Below are 13817 nucleotides of genomic sequence, written 5' to 3'. Positions count from 1 at the left end.
GGGTCACTGTCTGTGCGGAGTCTGCACATCCTCCCCGTGTGTGCGTGGGTTTCCTCCGGGTGCTCCGGTTTCCTCCCACAGTCCAAAGATGTGCAGGTTAGGTGGATTGGCCATGATAAATTGCCCTTAGTGTCCAAAATTGTCCTTAGTGTTGGGTGGGGTTACTGGGTTATGGGGATAGAGTGGAGGTGTTGACCTTGGGTAGGGTGCTCTTTCCAAGAGCCGGTGCAGACTCGATGGGCCGAATGGCCTCCTTCTGCACTGTAAATTCTATGATAATCTATGAAACCTTAACTTAACTTCTAGGTGACTGGCAAGTACAGAGCAGATAAGGCCTTATCTGAGATCTGGTAGTCTGGCAGTGCTGGAGCTCTTGGTGCTGGTTGTCTGTGTCCTCGGCTCTTGTCCCTCTGTGGATGGCATGGATGGTGCTCTTCTTGGCTGGTGATGAATTCACCGTTGTTGTTGGCTGTCGAAACTTCTAGCTATCGTGCCCTTTTCGGCGGTCCCAGGTGAAGGTCCAATGGATCGATAGGGTCTCAATCACCCTGACCAATTGGGGGCAGATACCTTGATGCTGGCCGTTAGTGTCCGAGGCAAGTAGGCCTTCCCAAATAAGGAAAGCAGGTGCCGTTGAGTCTGCCACTTATTGTCAGTTTCTACCTGGAACCCATTGTCCCAGGAAGACCTTTTAATGGCCTTTCTCCTGTGTTACTTTCTGCATTAGTCTGAGCTACAGCTTTGTATATTTGCAGGCTGCAGGTTGTCTGTGTTCAAGCTTGGCCAAATTTCCCATCGACCTTTGCGGGCGGCCATTTTAGATGGTCACACATCCCTCCTCCCCCTCTCTCCCTATCTCTACCTTCCGCCACCTCTCGGTCCTGTCATAATATACACCAGTATATCATGGTGCAGATACACACACACTGATGGACACACAGCGGGACCAATCAACACACACAACACCACAGCCAATCACCAGTTAGAGCACACGCACTATAAAGACAGGGCGTATCAGAGTGCCCGCTGATTCGAGCTGCAGCCTCCTAATAGGACAGAGCTCACAGCCTGCAGCACAGATTTTCACCATGTGCTGAGTGCATAGACTGGTTCGGAAAAGGCATAGGTCTTTAGATCAATCTAATATCGTGTTAACCCACAGTGAAAGTATGTTCAACAGTTTCTGACTTAATAAAATAGTGTTGCACTATTTTAAGTGTTGGTGGTCTGTATGTGTTCCATGGATCCATAGCACCCAACACATCAGCTCCCATCCTCCATCTCCCTTTGCCCTTCTCTCCCTCTTACTGTCATTTGCTCTCTTTGCCATTCCTCTCTCGTTACTCCTTTTCATCCATTCAGATGATCCTTCCTGCATCTCTTACCGTTTGATCTGTTTTGTACACTCCCTCACTCTCCAGCAAACTGTACTGAATGAATTCTTTCAGCAGTTTTTTCTCTAACTCCATCTCTCCCTCTCTTTGTGTAACTTTCTACATTTTATTAAGCTGACACACATTTTCCTCAGTTTTGGTCCAACCAGTTTTCTCCCTGTGTTTGCACCTTAGAGATCTGCTCTTTTCCTCTTGCTCACAGTCAGAGTGGGAAACAGGCCAGAGTGTGGGCGTGCAGCAAGATCCCACAAGAGGCAATGAGATAATGACCTGGATCAGCTGATGGTTTTTTCGCGTTGAGGGTTAGATATTGGCCCCAGGAAAAGAGGGAGAAACATTCACACATGTCGCCTCCTTCCACCCCACTCCCCACAACTCTCCTTCCAAATAGTGGTCATGGGAGTTTTACTCCTACACAGGATGGCAGTTGGAGCATCGGATTAATTTTTCATCATAAAATACAGCAAATCCGACAGTGTGGCACTTCCTCGTACAAACCCTCCGACAGTGCAGCACTACCTCAGTACTGACTCTCCTACAGTACAGTACTCCCTCAGTACTGACCGTCCGACAGTGCAGCACTCCCTCAGTACTGACTCTCTGACAGTGCAGCACTCCCTCAGTACTGACCCTCTGACAGTGCAGCACTCCCTCAGTACTGACCCTCTCACAGTGCAGCACTCCCTCAGTACTGACCCTCTGACAGTGCAGCACTCCCTCAGTACTGACCCTCTGACAGTGCAGCACTCCCTCAGTACTGACCCTCTCACAGTGCAGCACTCCCTCAGTACTGACCCTCTGACAGTGCAACATTCCCTCAGTACTGACCCTCTGACAGTGCAGCACTCCCTCAGTACTGACCCTCTGACAGTGCAGCACTCCCTCAGGACTGACCCTCTAACAGTGCAACATTCCCTCAGTACTAACCCTCTGACAGTGCAGCACTCCCTCAGTACTGACCCTCTGACAGTGCAGCACTCCCTCAGTACTGACCCTCTCACAGTGCAGCACTCCCTCAGTACTGACCCTCTGACAGTGCAGCACTCCCTCAGTACTGACCCTCTGACAGTGCAGCACTCCCTCAGTACTGACCCTCTGACACTGCAGCACTCCCTCAGGACTGACCCTCTGACAGTGCAACATTCCCTCAGTACTGACCCTCTGACAGTGCAGCACTCCCTCAGTACTGACCCTCTGACAGTGCAGCACTCCCTCAGTACTGACCCTCTAACAGTGCAACATTCCCTCAGTACTAACCCTCTGACAGTGCAGCACTCCCTCAGTACTGACCCTCTGACAGTGCAGCACTCCCTCAGTACTGACCCTCTGACAGTGCAACATTCCCTCAGTACTGACCCCCTGACAGTGCAGCACTCCCTCATACTGACCCTCTGACAGTGCAGCACTCCCTCAGTACTAACCCTCTGACAGTGCAGCACTCCCTCAGGACTGACTCTCTGACAGTGCAGCACTCCCTTAGGACTGACTCTCTGACAGTGCAACATTCCCTCAGTACTGACCCTCTGACAGTGCAGCACTCCCTCAGTACTGACCCTCTAGCAGTGCAGCATTCCCTCAGTACTAACCCTCTGACAGTGCAGCACTCCCTCAGTACTGACCCTCTGACAGTGCAGCACTCCCTCAGTACTGACCCTCTGACAGTGCAACATTCCCTCAGTACTGACCCTCTGACAGTGCAGCACTCCCTCAGTACTGACCCTCTGACAGTGCAGCACTCCCTCAGTATTGACCCTCTGACAGTGCAGCACTCCCTCAGGACTGACCCTCTGACAGTGCCGCATTCCCTCAGTACTGACCCTCTGGCAGTGCAGCATTCCCTCAGTACTGAACCTCTGACAGTGCAGCTCTCCCTCAGTACTGACCTTCTGACAGTGCAGCACTCCTTCAGTACTGACCCTCTGACAGTGCAGCGCTCCCTCAGTACTGACACTCTGACAGTGCAGCGCTCCCTCAGTACTGAACCTCTGACAGTGCAGCATTCCCTCAGTACTGACCCTCTGACAGTGCAGCACTCCCTCAGTACTGACATTCTCGGTAATGGTGTATGAGACGGGGCATCCCATTCTCTTTCTGCTGGAGAATTCCATAGATTTTGAACCATCGGAATGAAAATGGTTCTCTTCACCCTAGTTCAAAATAGCCGACCACTGCCTGAATGGTGCTGGTTTAGCACACAGGGCTAAATCGCTGGCTTTTAAAGCAGACCAAGGCAGGCCAGCAGCACGGTTTAATTCCCGTACCAGCCTCCCCGAACAGGTGCCGGAATATGGCGACTAGGGGCATTTCACAGTAACTTCATTGAAGCCTACTTGTGACAATAAACAATTTTCTTTTCATTTCAATGAGGGAAGGTTGTGGAATGTTTGGAGTTATCTTCCTGCTGGAGGACACCTCAGTGAGATTCGGGGATGAGGGAAATTCAGTGGTTGCTGAGTAAACCTGTCTATTAATTGTCTGTAATTTTCTTTCAGAATTTTGGAAATGGACTCTTTACTTGTGACCTTGCTGCTGTTGTTGGCTTCTTGGGGTAGGTATCCTGGGGTGAGGGGGCAAGAGTGGGATTAGACTGGGTGGGATATTAAAGTGTGAGGGGAGAGTGAGATTAGACTGGGTGGGATATGACAGGGAGTGGGGAGTGAGGGGGAGAGTGGGATTAGACTATGTGGGATATTAAAGTGTGTGGGAATGATGGGGAAAGTGGGATTAGACTGGGTGGGATATTAAAGGGTGCGGGAGTGAGGGGGAGAGTGGGATTAGACTGGGTGGGATATGACAGGGTGTGGGGAGTGAGGGGGAGAGTGGGATTAGACTATGTGGGATATTAAAGTGTGTGGGAATGATGGGGAAAGTGGGATTAGACTGGGTGGGATATTAAAGGGTGCGGGAGTGAGGGGGAGAGTGGGATTAGACTGGGTGGGATATTAAAGGGTGTGTCTGTTAGGGGAGAGTGGGATTAGACTGGGTGGGATATTAAAGGGTGCAGGAGTGAGGGGGAGAGTGGGATTAGACTGGTTGGGATACTAAAGGATGTGGGGGAAGAGTACGATTGGACTGGTTGGAATATTAAAGGTCGTAGGGAATGAAGGGGAGAGTTGGATTAGACTGGGTGGGATATTAAAGGATGTGGGGAGGGCGGGAGAGTGGGATTAGACTCGGTGGTATATTAAAGGATGTGGGGAGGGAAAGGGGTGTGGGATTCGACTGGCTGGGATATTAAATATCTGTTCTTGTGATGTTTAAATTGATATGGTCACTATAATAATGCACAATATTATTGTTCTAGATCTTCTTTGTCAGGAATGGCATGTGAAAGCCCCAGAGTCTGTAACTGGAGCAGTTGGGTTGTGTGTGGTCATTCCTTGCACATTCCAGCACCCTTACACTAACACTGAAGTGTCCATCACAAGAGTCGGGTGGTTACACCAGGAAAAGGTGGATGGAATCCAAGTGGTCAATTCAACTGGCTTCGTGCACTCTCACTTCCAGGATCGCACAAATCTCCTTGGCAATTGGCAGACTGGTACAGATTGCACCTTGGAAATAAAGAATTTACAACAAGGCGATGAAGGAATATATCACTTCAGAATGGAATTCAGTGACAGAAATAAATACTCAGACCCAAACGGAGTCTTGCTCAACCTAACCGGTAAGTTTAAACATTTTCCCAAACAGACATACTCAAATTAAGAGAAGACAGGTTGAGCGGTCTGAATAGGCCTCCTCCTTTTCCTGTGTATCAGACTTGAGGGGGCTGAATGAGTTTATCCTGATCCTGTGTAACGGCGTTATGTTTTCAAGTTTGTGCAGGTTTTGGAGAGTTCAGCATCTTACCCTGCAGGAGCAACATCTCTTAATAAAACCATGAATAATGTCTTTACAAAATTAGAGCATGACACCGCTATTTATTTTCTCTTTTCGGCAAACAACAAAAATATGACAGATGAGAAAACTGGCGATGAGGATTTGGGGCAGAAACCAGCAGCGAGGATTTGGGATGGAAAACGTGCGGCGAGAATTCGGGCCAATAACAACCATTGATGAGGATTCGAACCATAAACCATCTTCGATGAAGGTTTGGACCAGAGAAAACCTTCAGTGAGAATTTGGGCTGGAAGCGATCAGCAGCACGTTTGTCACAAGTTAAAAGAAAAACTTTAACTTCCGGTGATGGTGACGTGCTGAGTGGACGCACGTTAGGTGGCTCTCCTACAAACCAGAACCAGAAAAGGCACTTTTAGTCAAATTTCTCCCAAAATTCGAATACAAAACTACCTCAACAGCAAGAAGAAAACAACCATGAGAGCATGCCAGCAAACGGGAGCGCGAGGGGCCGAAGAGACGGCATAAGTGGCCACCCAAGAGAGAGGGAGACCAATGACCTGAGCATCAGCCTTCCCCCATCATCTGGAGATGGATGGAAGAACTTTCTTATGAAAGAGCTGACGGCCATGAAAGAGTCAATCAGAATAGAAATCCAGGTGACGGTCAAGGTGGCGGCGACAGAGGCGATGGCCACCATGCAAAAGGGTATTGATGGGTTGGGGAAGAAAGTGGAGACGAAGAAGAAGATCCTCGATCTGGAGAAGGCCTCGACGGATCAGAGCGACAGAATTGGTGCCCTGGAAGCGAAAAGGTTGGTGGCGGCCCAGGGGAACTTAAAGGGGAAGGTCGAGGGCCAGGAGAAGAGGTCCCGATGACAAAATATTTGGATTATGGGCCTGCCAGAAGGCATTGAGGGAAGGGATCCGATGGGCAATGTTGCCCAAATGCTGGACAACCAAGTCGTGATAGACAGTTTCCCCAACCCCCCAGAGCTCGACAGAGCGCACAGGTGGCTCTGGCCGAAATCCAAAGCCGGGGAGCATCGCAAAGCTCCACCGATACCAGGACTGTGAGAGGATCCTGCGGTGGGTGCGTCAGACAAAATCAAGCACCTGGGAAAGACACAAAATCCTAATTTGTCAGGACATTGGGGCAGATCTGGCAAAAAGCAGGCCCAAATCAGCTAGACGAAGTCAGCGCTGTACAAGAACGGGGTACGTTTTGGTACCCAGGCTCTGGGTCACAAACCAGAAGAAAGAACATTACTCTAACACCCCGGAGGAAGCGAATGAATTTGTTAGAAACAATGGCCTGGACAAGGAACAGGCAAGGCAGCGATGAGAGGGGAAATCAAAGACTCATTGGATTGTGAGCCAGTTTGTGCGGGACTGTGCTGCCTCACTCTGATCATAAGGGGAAGACTGGGTCATAGAAGGAAGCGAGGACAGGGGAAGGCAGGTGAGAGGTTAGACAGGGAAAACTGGCAGTCAGTGGGCATAAGGAAGGCGCTACACCAGTCCCAGGAGAGGGGGCCACAACACTAGCAGGGATAGCTAGCACAGGAAGACAGAACGCAATGGGACTGCGGTGCACCTCCCGGGAGGGGCGGAGTGCCTGGCCTGAGGGGGTAGCGGGTGGTGGGGGGGGGGGGGTGGACAAAGGCACGGGGAAGGGGAAAGCAGAGGAGGAGATGGGAAAAGGGCGATGTAGGAAGAGGGGCTGGGGGGGCGCGGGGCGAAAGAGCGCAAAAGAAACAGAACAAGGAAACTTAGTTGGCTTTCATACAGGCTTTGGTGGGTGAGGAACGAGCTGAGGAAACAAGATGGCGCCGCAAGCAGCCACTTTGGATGGTCTCTAATCAAAAAGAGACCCCGGAGTGCAGGGTCTCACCCACGTAGTGTGTAGTGATATTCAGATATCAATATACATGATCAATGTATGTAAATGTAATATAGTCATTTCAACACTAGATGTCTCACAGTCAGATACTATAAGAACAGGATTCCCGCTCCTTTTAGTTAGTCAGAGTGTATGATCTAGAACAGTGAACAAGCAAGACATAGAATAGCTAGAGTGAGAGAAGTTAGAACTAGATTGTTATAATAGTTTATAGTTATATAGTTATCGGTATTGTACTTTATTTCTTTGTAGTTAGTTTAGTATTGAGTAAAAGGACTCACAGTTTATTATTTTGTTACTCATTAAATAGTTCATCTTTCAACAAGAAGACTATTGGGCATTTTATCATCCTCGTGGATTCAAGAGTAATATATATATTTTAAATCAGTCATTATTTAAAATATAACATGGTACCAGCGAGTTTAAAATCTTTTAAAAAAGACGAACGAAGATTTAGTAGAGAAAAGAAGAAAGAAAAAAGAAAAACCGGATTCAACTATAGCAATCATCGCAACTTTGAAAACTTCGATGCAAACAACCTATCAATGGACCAAGTTCAAGGACCAAGACATCTAAAGACCACTGGTAATTTAAATTTAAATTGGAAATTGTTCAAGCGACAATTTCAACTTCACCTCGAAGCTACAGATTTAAGTGCAGCACCAGAATCTAGAAGAATCGCGTTATTTCTGTCCCTGGCAGGACAGCAAGCAATCAAAATATTCAACTCATTTAATTTCAACTGATGCAAGTAAAAATGGCATTGGCGCTGTTTTACTGCAACAAGACCATTTTGATAATTGGGTTCCTATTGCCAATGCGTCAAGATCAATGACTGACACTGAGTGTAGGTACGCCCAAATCGAAAAAGAGGTTAGTCACGGGGATATCCAAATTCCACGACTAAGTATATGGTCTATCCAAATTCACAGTAGAAATTGACCATTGTCCACTAGTACACATCATAGAAAAAAACTTTAATGACTTGACTCCCAGACTTCTACGTTTAATGATGAAATTGAGAAGATACGATTTCACACTGAAGTATACACCAGGTAAAGCATTAGTAATTGCTGATACTTTACCTTGGTCAGTCAACACTGACATTCTCCAAGAAGAATCCATCAATGATGTTGATTCACATTTGCAACTATTGAAAGAATTACTACCTGTATCAGATGTCAAGTTTCAGCAAATTCGCATTGAAACACAGAAAGACACCACGTTGAAGACAGTTATAAAACATCTTCAAGAAGGATGGCCCAAAGGCAATTGTCCGCAATATCAATCCATTCAGTCGGAACTGGCTATTGTAGGTGGTATACTGCTGAGACAAGATCGCATTGTAATTCCACAAAGCATGCGTTCTGAAATGCTGTTGAGATTACATGAAGGTCACCGAGGCATTGAAAAATATAGAAGACGTGCCAAGAGACTGGAGAATTGCGTACCGGAGGTGGTCGCAGAGGACCAGACGGGCTTTGTCAAGGGTAGGAGTCGAATGGAAATATCTCATAGAGGTACTGGAGTAGTTTGGGCTCGGGACGGGGTTCACCTCATGGGTGAAACTCCTGTACAACACCCCCAAGTTGAGCGTTCGGACCAGCACTACCAGCTGTGAATATTTCCAGCTACAAAAGGGCACTTGGCAGCGATGCCCACTGTCCCCGCCTCTGTTCACTCTGGCAATTGAACCCCTGGCAATCGCTCTGCGAGACGCGAAAAGCTGGAATGGCATCCAAAGAGAGGGCAGAGAGCACAGAGTGTCGCTCTATGTGGATGAAATCATAGAATTTACAGTGCAGAAGAAGGCCATTTGGCCCATCGAGTCACCACTAGCCCTTGGAAAGGGCACCCTACTTAAGCCCACTCCGGGGCAATTTATCATGGCCAATCCACCTAACCTGCACATCTTTGGACTGTGGGAGGAAACCGGATCACCCAGAGGAAACCCATGCAGACACAGGGAGGAAGTACAAACTCCACACAGTCATGCAAGGCTGGAATTGAATCCTGGAGCTGTGAGGCAGCAGTGCTAACCATTGTACCACCATGCCGCCCATGTGCCAGCATGCTGACCTGCTCCTCTACGTCTTGGACCTACAGAATGCCTGAAAGCAATTGTGCAACTGCTCTGGAAGAGTTTGGAGCCTTTTCGAGCTACAAACTCAACATGGGCAAGAGCGATGCATTCCCTGTGAACCCAAATGAGGGAGGGTCAGAGCTGGAGGGACTAAATTGAAACAAGCCCAAAACAAAATTCGCTACCTGGGGATCCAGATAGTCCATGACTGGACTCGGATCCACAAGTGGAATCTCACCAGTGTGGCGGAGGAAGTTAAAAAGGACCAACAGAGATGGGACGCACTCCCACTGTCCCTGGCGGGGAGAATGCAGATGAATATCCTGCCTAGTGTCCTCTTCCTGTTTAGATCCATACTGATCTTCATCCCCAAGGCCTATTTACACAAAGTAAATAAAATGATCATGGTGTTTGTGTGGGTGTGTGTGGGCGGTGGGGTGTAAGAGCCCAAGAATCCCGAAGACAAGAAAAACACAGGCAGTCTGGCCCTGCTGAACAGTATTGCCACTGGGCAGTGTTATGGGCGAGGCGAGGCGTTTTCAGAAGCCCAAAATGTATCATGGAGTTCAACCAACCTCCCCCTTTAATGTATTTGTTGCTTTTCCAAGCACACGGCTTGTTCCACAGGTGTGATATTGCAATTATGGACACGTGGTTTTTAACACAAAACAATGTTTATTCTATGAACTCAACTTAACCTTTTAAATAAACATTGGATCCCTTAACACCCCTTACTTCAAAGATAACCCCGAAAATAATACAGCACTAAATAATCCCTCAAAATGTTCCTTCAAACATCCAAAAGGCTTCAAACCTTCAAAACAGTAACACACCAGGTCACAATTAATATATATTTTCTCTTGGACGGCAAAGATATATCAGCTTGGTTGCTTAAGCTCCAGCACCTTGCTTTTCTTTCTGCAGCTCTCTGGAAACATGCAGACACACACAAGCTGCTTTTTCAAACTGAAACCAAAAGCAGAAGTGAGCTCAGCTCCCTCTTGACATCACTTCAGTAATATGAGCAGCTTCATTTGTTAAAGGTACATTTCTTCAACATCCAATTCTTAAAGGCACTCTCGCATGACACCTCCCCCCCAAGAAAAAAAACAAAAAACCATCAACTTCAAGATGGTTTCATTTTTCACTTTTGCACCATCCACTAAGAAATGTACACACTAAATATACCTTTTCTTTTTTTTTTAAAAACAGCACATGCAAACAGGTATAATAATATAGTCCATTTTTCTTTGTTCTTCTTCCTCCAACCGAAATCCTTCTCGATTGACAGTCTCTTTGAACAAAGTCTCTGCACGATCCATCCATTCCGCTACTCCTCGGCATTTCTCTTTAGAATCAGATACTTTAGTTCAATCACAGAGTCCCTTGCAATTCTCCAATACAGGAGCATTGGTTATCACAGCTTTCAGGCAGTCAAATGCCTGTTGAAAGTCCGCTGTCCATTGAAATTTTTGACGTTTCTTTAGCATGTCCATCAGTGGAGTAATCATGCCACAAAACTTTAGCACAAATGTTCGATCAAATCCGCTCACGGTAAGTCTTGAGGGTATCAGAAACTCCGCAAGGAGAGTGATTCTGGCTTCTCCAAATTCACTTTCGGCTAGGTTCATCACCAAACCCACCTCCTGAAGTCAATCGAAAAACTCCATATGATGTTTTCAATGTTCTTTCCATGTCTGGAAGTTGGAAATAAAAGCAGATTGTCCCACTTTCTCAATGCAATCCTTCAAACATGGGATAGGATAAGAGTCCTTTCTTGTAACTGTATTCACCTTTTGATAGTCCACACACAACCTTTGGGTACCATCTGGTTTCGATACCATCATTATGGGTGAGCTCCATTGGCTGCAACCTACTTCAATTATGCCATTTTTAAGCATACTCTCAATCTCTCTGTTAACTTGTGCCAATTTTAAAGGATTAAGTCTATATGGATGTTGTTTGATCGGAACAGCATTTCCCACATCCACATCATGTATAGACATTTTAGTACTTCCCAATTTATCTTTACAATCTTGCCCATGTGATATCAATAACTCTTTCAGGTCAGTTTGTTTTTCCTCTGGAAGGTAACTTAACAATTCATCCCAATTTTTAAGAACATCCTTATTTTCCAATTTAATTTGAGGTATGTCAAATTCACAGTCATCTGGATTTGGTTCGTCACTTTGAGTTAGAATCACTAAAACCTCCTTTTTCTCTCCTTCCCTTTCAAAGTACCTTTTAAGCATATTCACATGACACACTCGGTGAGTCGTCCTTCTATCTGGTGTTTTTACCACATAATTCACCTCACTTAATTTCCTTTCAATCTGATACGGTCCACAAAACCTAGCTTGTAAAGGCTCCCCTACCACTGGTAACAACATTAAAACTTTATCCCCACTGGCAAAACCACGAACTTTGGATTTCTTGTCCGCTACCCGTTTCATCACATTTTGTGCAACTTTCAAATGTTGTCTGGCCAATTCACCTGCTCTATTTAATCATTCCCTAAAATTTGATGCATAATCCAATAATGTAATTTCCGATTTCTCACCCACCAATTTTTCCTTAATCAATTTAAGTGGTCCTCTTATCTCATGACCAAAAATTAGTTCAAAAGAACTAAATTTGGTAGACTCATTAGGTGCATCCCTAATTGCAAACTATACAAATGGAATTCCTTTATCCCAATCCTCTGGATAATCTTGACAATACACCCTCAACATTGTCTTTAATGTCTGATGCCACCTTTCTAAAGCGCCCTGCAATTCTGGATGGGTATGCAGTTGATTTAAATTGTTTTATTCCTAAGCTATCCATAACTTCTTTTAATAACTTTGAAGTAAAATTTGATCCTTGCTCTGATTGAATTTCTGTGGGTAGTCCATATCGAGTAAAGAATTTAAGTAACTCCTCCACAATCCTTTTAGCTGTAATATTATGTACTGGAATTGCCTCTGGAAACCTCGTAGACACATCCATTATAATCAAAAGATATTGATTCCCACTTTTTGTTTTAGGAAGCGGTCCTACACAATCAATTAGGACCCTCGTAAAAGGTTCCTCAAATGCTGGAATGTGTATTAAGGGCGCTGGTTTTATCACTGCTTAAGGTTTCCCTATCACTTGACATGTGTGACATGATTGACAAAGTTTAACTACATCTTTATGTAGTCCAGGCCAATTAAAAAGGTTTCTGGATTTTAGCTTGAGTTTTCCTTGTTCCCAAATGACCTCCCACTGGTACCTCATGTGCCATTCGCAACACCTCCTGTCTATACCCTACCGGCAATATTACTTGATGAACTTCTGCCCACTTTTCATCCACCTGCATATGTACAGGTCTCCACTTTCTCATCAAGACATCATTTTTACGGTAATAACACTCTGGTATACTCTCAGATTCCTCTTCCGTATATGCTTTCTGACTCAAAGAGAGTATATGCTCTTCCGTATATGCTTCAACATCCAATTCTTAAAGGCACTCTCGCATGAAAGCAGCCACAGCCGAGAGGGTGAGTGGATGGGTTTGAGAGCCAAACATGACATGGGTGAGGCTGGAGGAGTCCTCCTGCAAGGGAATGACCATCGGAGCCCTCTCCATGGCAGCGCTCCTACCCCCCCCAACAAAGTACACATCCTGCCTGGTGGTGGTAGCCACACAGAAAACATCAAATCAAATGAGGCAACATTTCAGTTTAACCATGATGTCCCCCATGGCCCCCATCTGGGCAACCACAGAGTCCCACCAGCCATCCTCGACGCCACATTTAAAAAATGGAGACAGGACGGGAGCACGCTAGCAGTCAGGGACCTTTACATGGGAGACAGTCTTCGGCGAACTGACGAAGGACCTGGAACTACCGACAGGACAGGAACTCAGACACCTCCAAATTAATCACTTTCTCCGCAGGGGCGGCAAGATACCCCAGGGTCCGAGCGACTCACTGCTGGAGGAACTAATAAATACGAACAGGAAAGAGGGGGAAAACTGTGGAACATATACGGATGGTTACTGGATAGGGCACTGGAAGAAGCCAGACAAAGGTTTGAGGATGAATTGGGGACAGATGTGGGTTGGAGACTCTGGAGTGAAGCACTGAGCAGGGCCGACGCCACCTCCTCCTGTGCAAGGTTAATCCTCATGCAGTTTAAAGTGGTGCACAGAACACACAAAACAGAACCTGAATGAGCAGGTTTTCTTCCTGGAGAGAGACTCGGCTAACCACACCCACGTGTTCGGGGCCTGCCCAGACTTGTCGGGTTCTGGACAGTCTTCTTTGAGGTGATGTCCAAGGTGGTGGCGATGAGGGTGGAGCCGTGCCCAGGAGTGGCAGTCTTCGGGGTGTCGGATTAGCCAGAACTTCATATGGGGAAGAGGGCGGATGCCCTGGTTTTTGCTTCCTTAATCGCCCATTGGAGAACGCTGCTTGACTGGCGATCAGCAGCATCCCCCACACCTGCAGGCTGGCTGGCAGACCTGTCAGGATTCCTCCATCTGGAGAAGATCAAATACACCATCCGAGGTTCCACAAAGCGTGGGGGCAATTCATCAGCCTGCTCCAGGGCCTGTTCGTGGCCAGCAGCGACTA

General features: G+C 46.7%; 1 protein-coding gene across 1 annotated transcript in view; it reads left to right on the top strand.

The window, feature by feature from the left end:
* LOC140386506 (B-cell receptor CD22-like) overlaps positions 1-13817 on the top strand; it is a 182089-nt gene that overhangs the window by 23581 nt on the left and 144691 nt on the right. The window contains exons 2-3 of the mRNA XM_072468900.1: positions 3887-3942; positions 4699-5061. Of these exons, the coding sequence (XP_072325001.1) occupies positions 3897-3942; positions 4699-5061 (409 nt within the window). The 5' untranslated portion in view covers positions 3887-3896. The remainder of the gene's footprint in view (positions 1-3886; positions 3943-4698; positions 5062-13817) is intronic.

The sequence above is a fragment of the Scyliorhinus torazame genome, chromosome 12, assembly GCF_047496885.1.
Source record: "Scyliorhinus torazame isolate Kashiwa2021f chromosome 12, sScyTor2.1, whole genome shotgun sequence".
Taxonomy (NCBI): Eukaryota; Metazoa; Chordata; class Chondrichthyes; order Carcharhiniformes; family Scyliorhinidae; genus Scyliorhinus; species Scyliorhinus torazame.
Note: the sequence above shows the minus strand (reverse complement) of the source record. Positions and strands in the feature narration are given on the sequence as shown.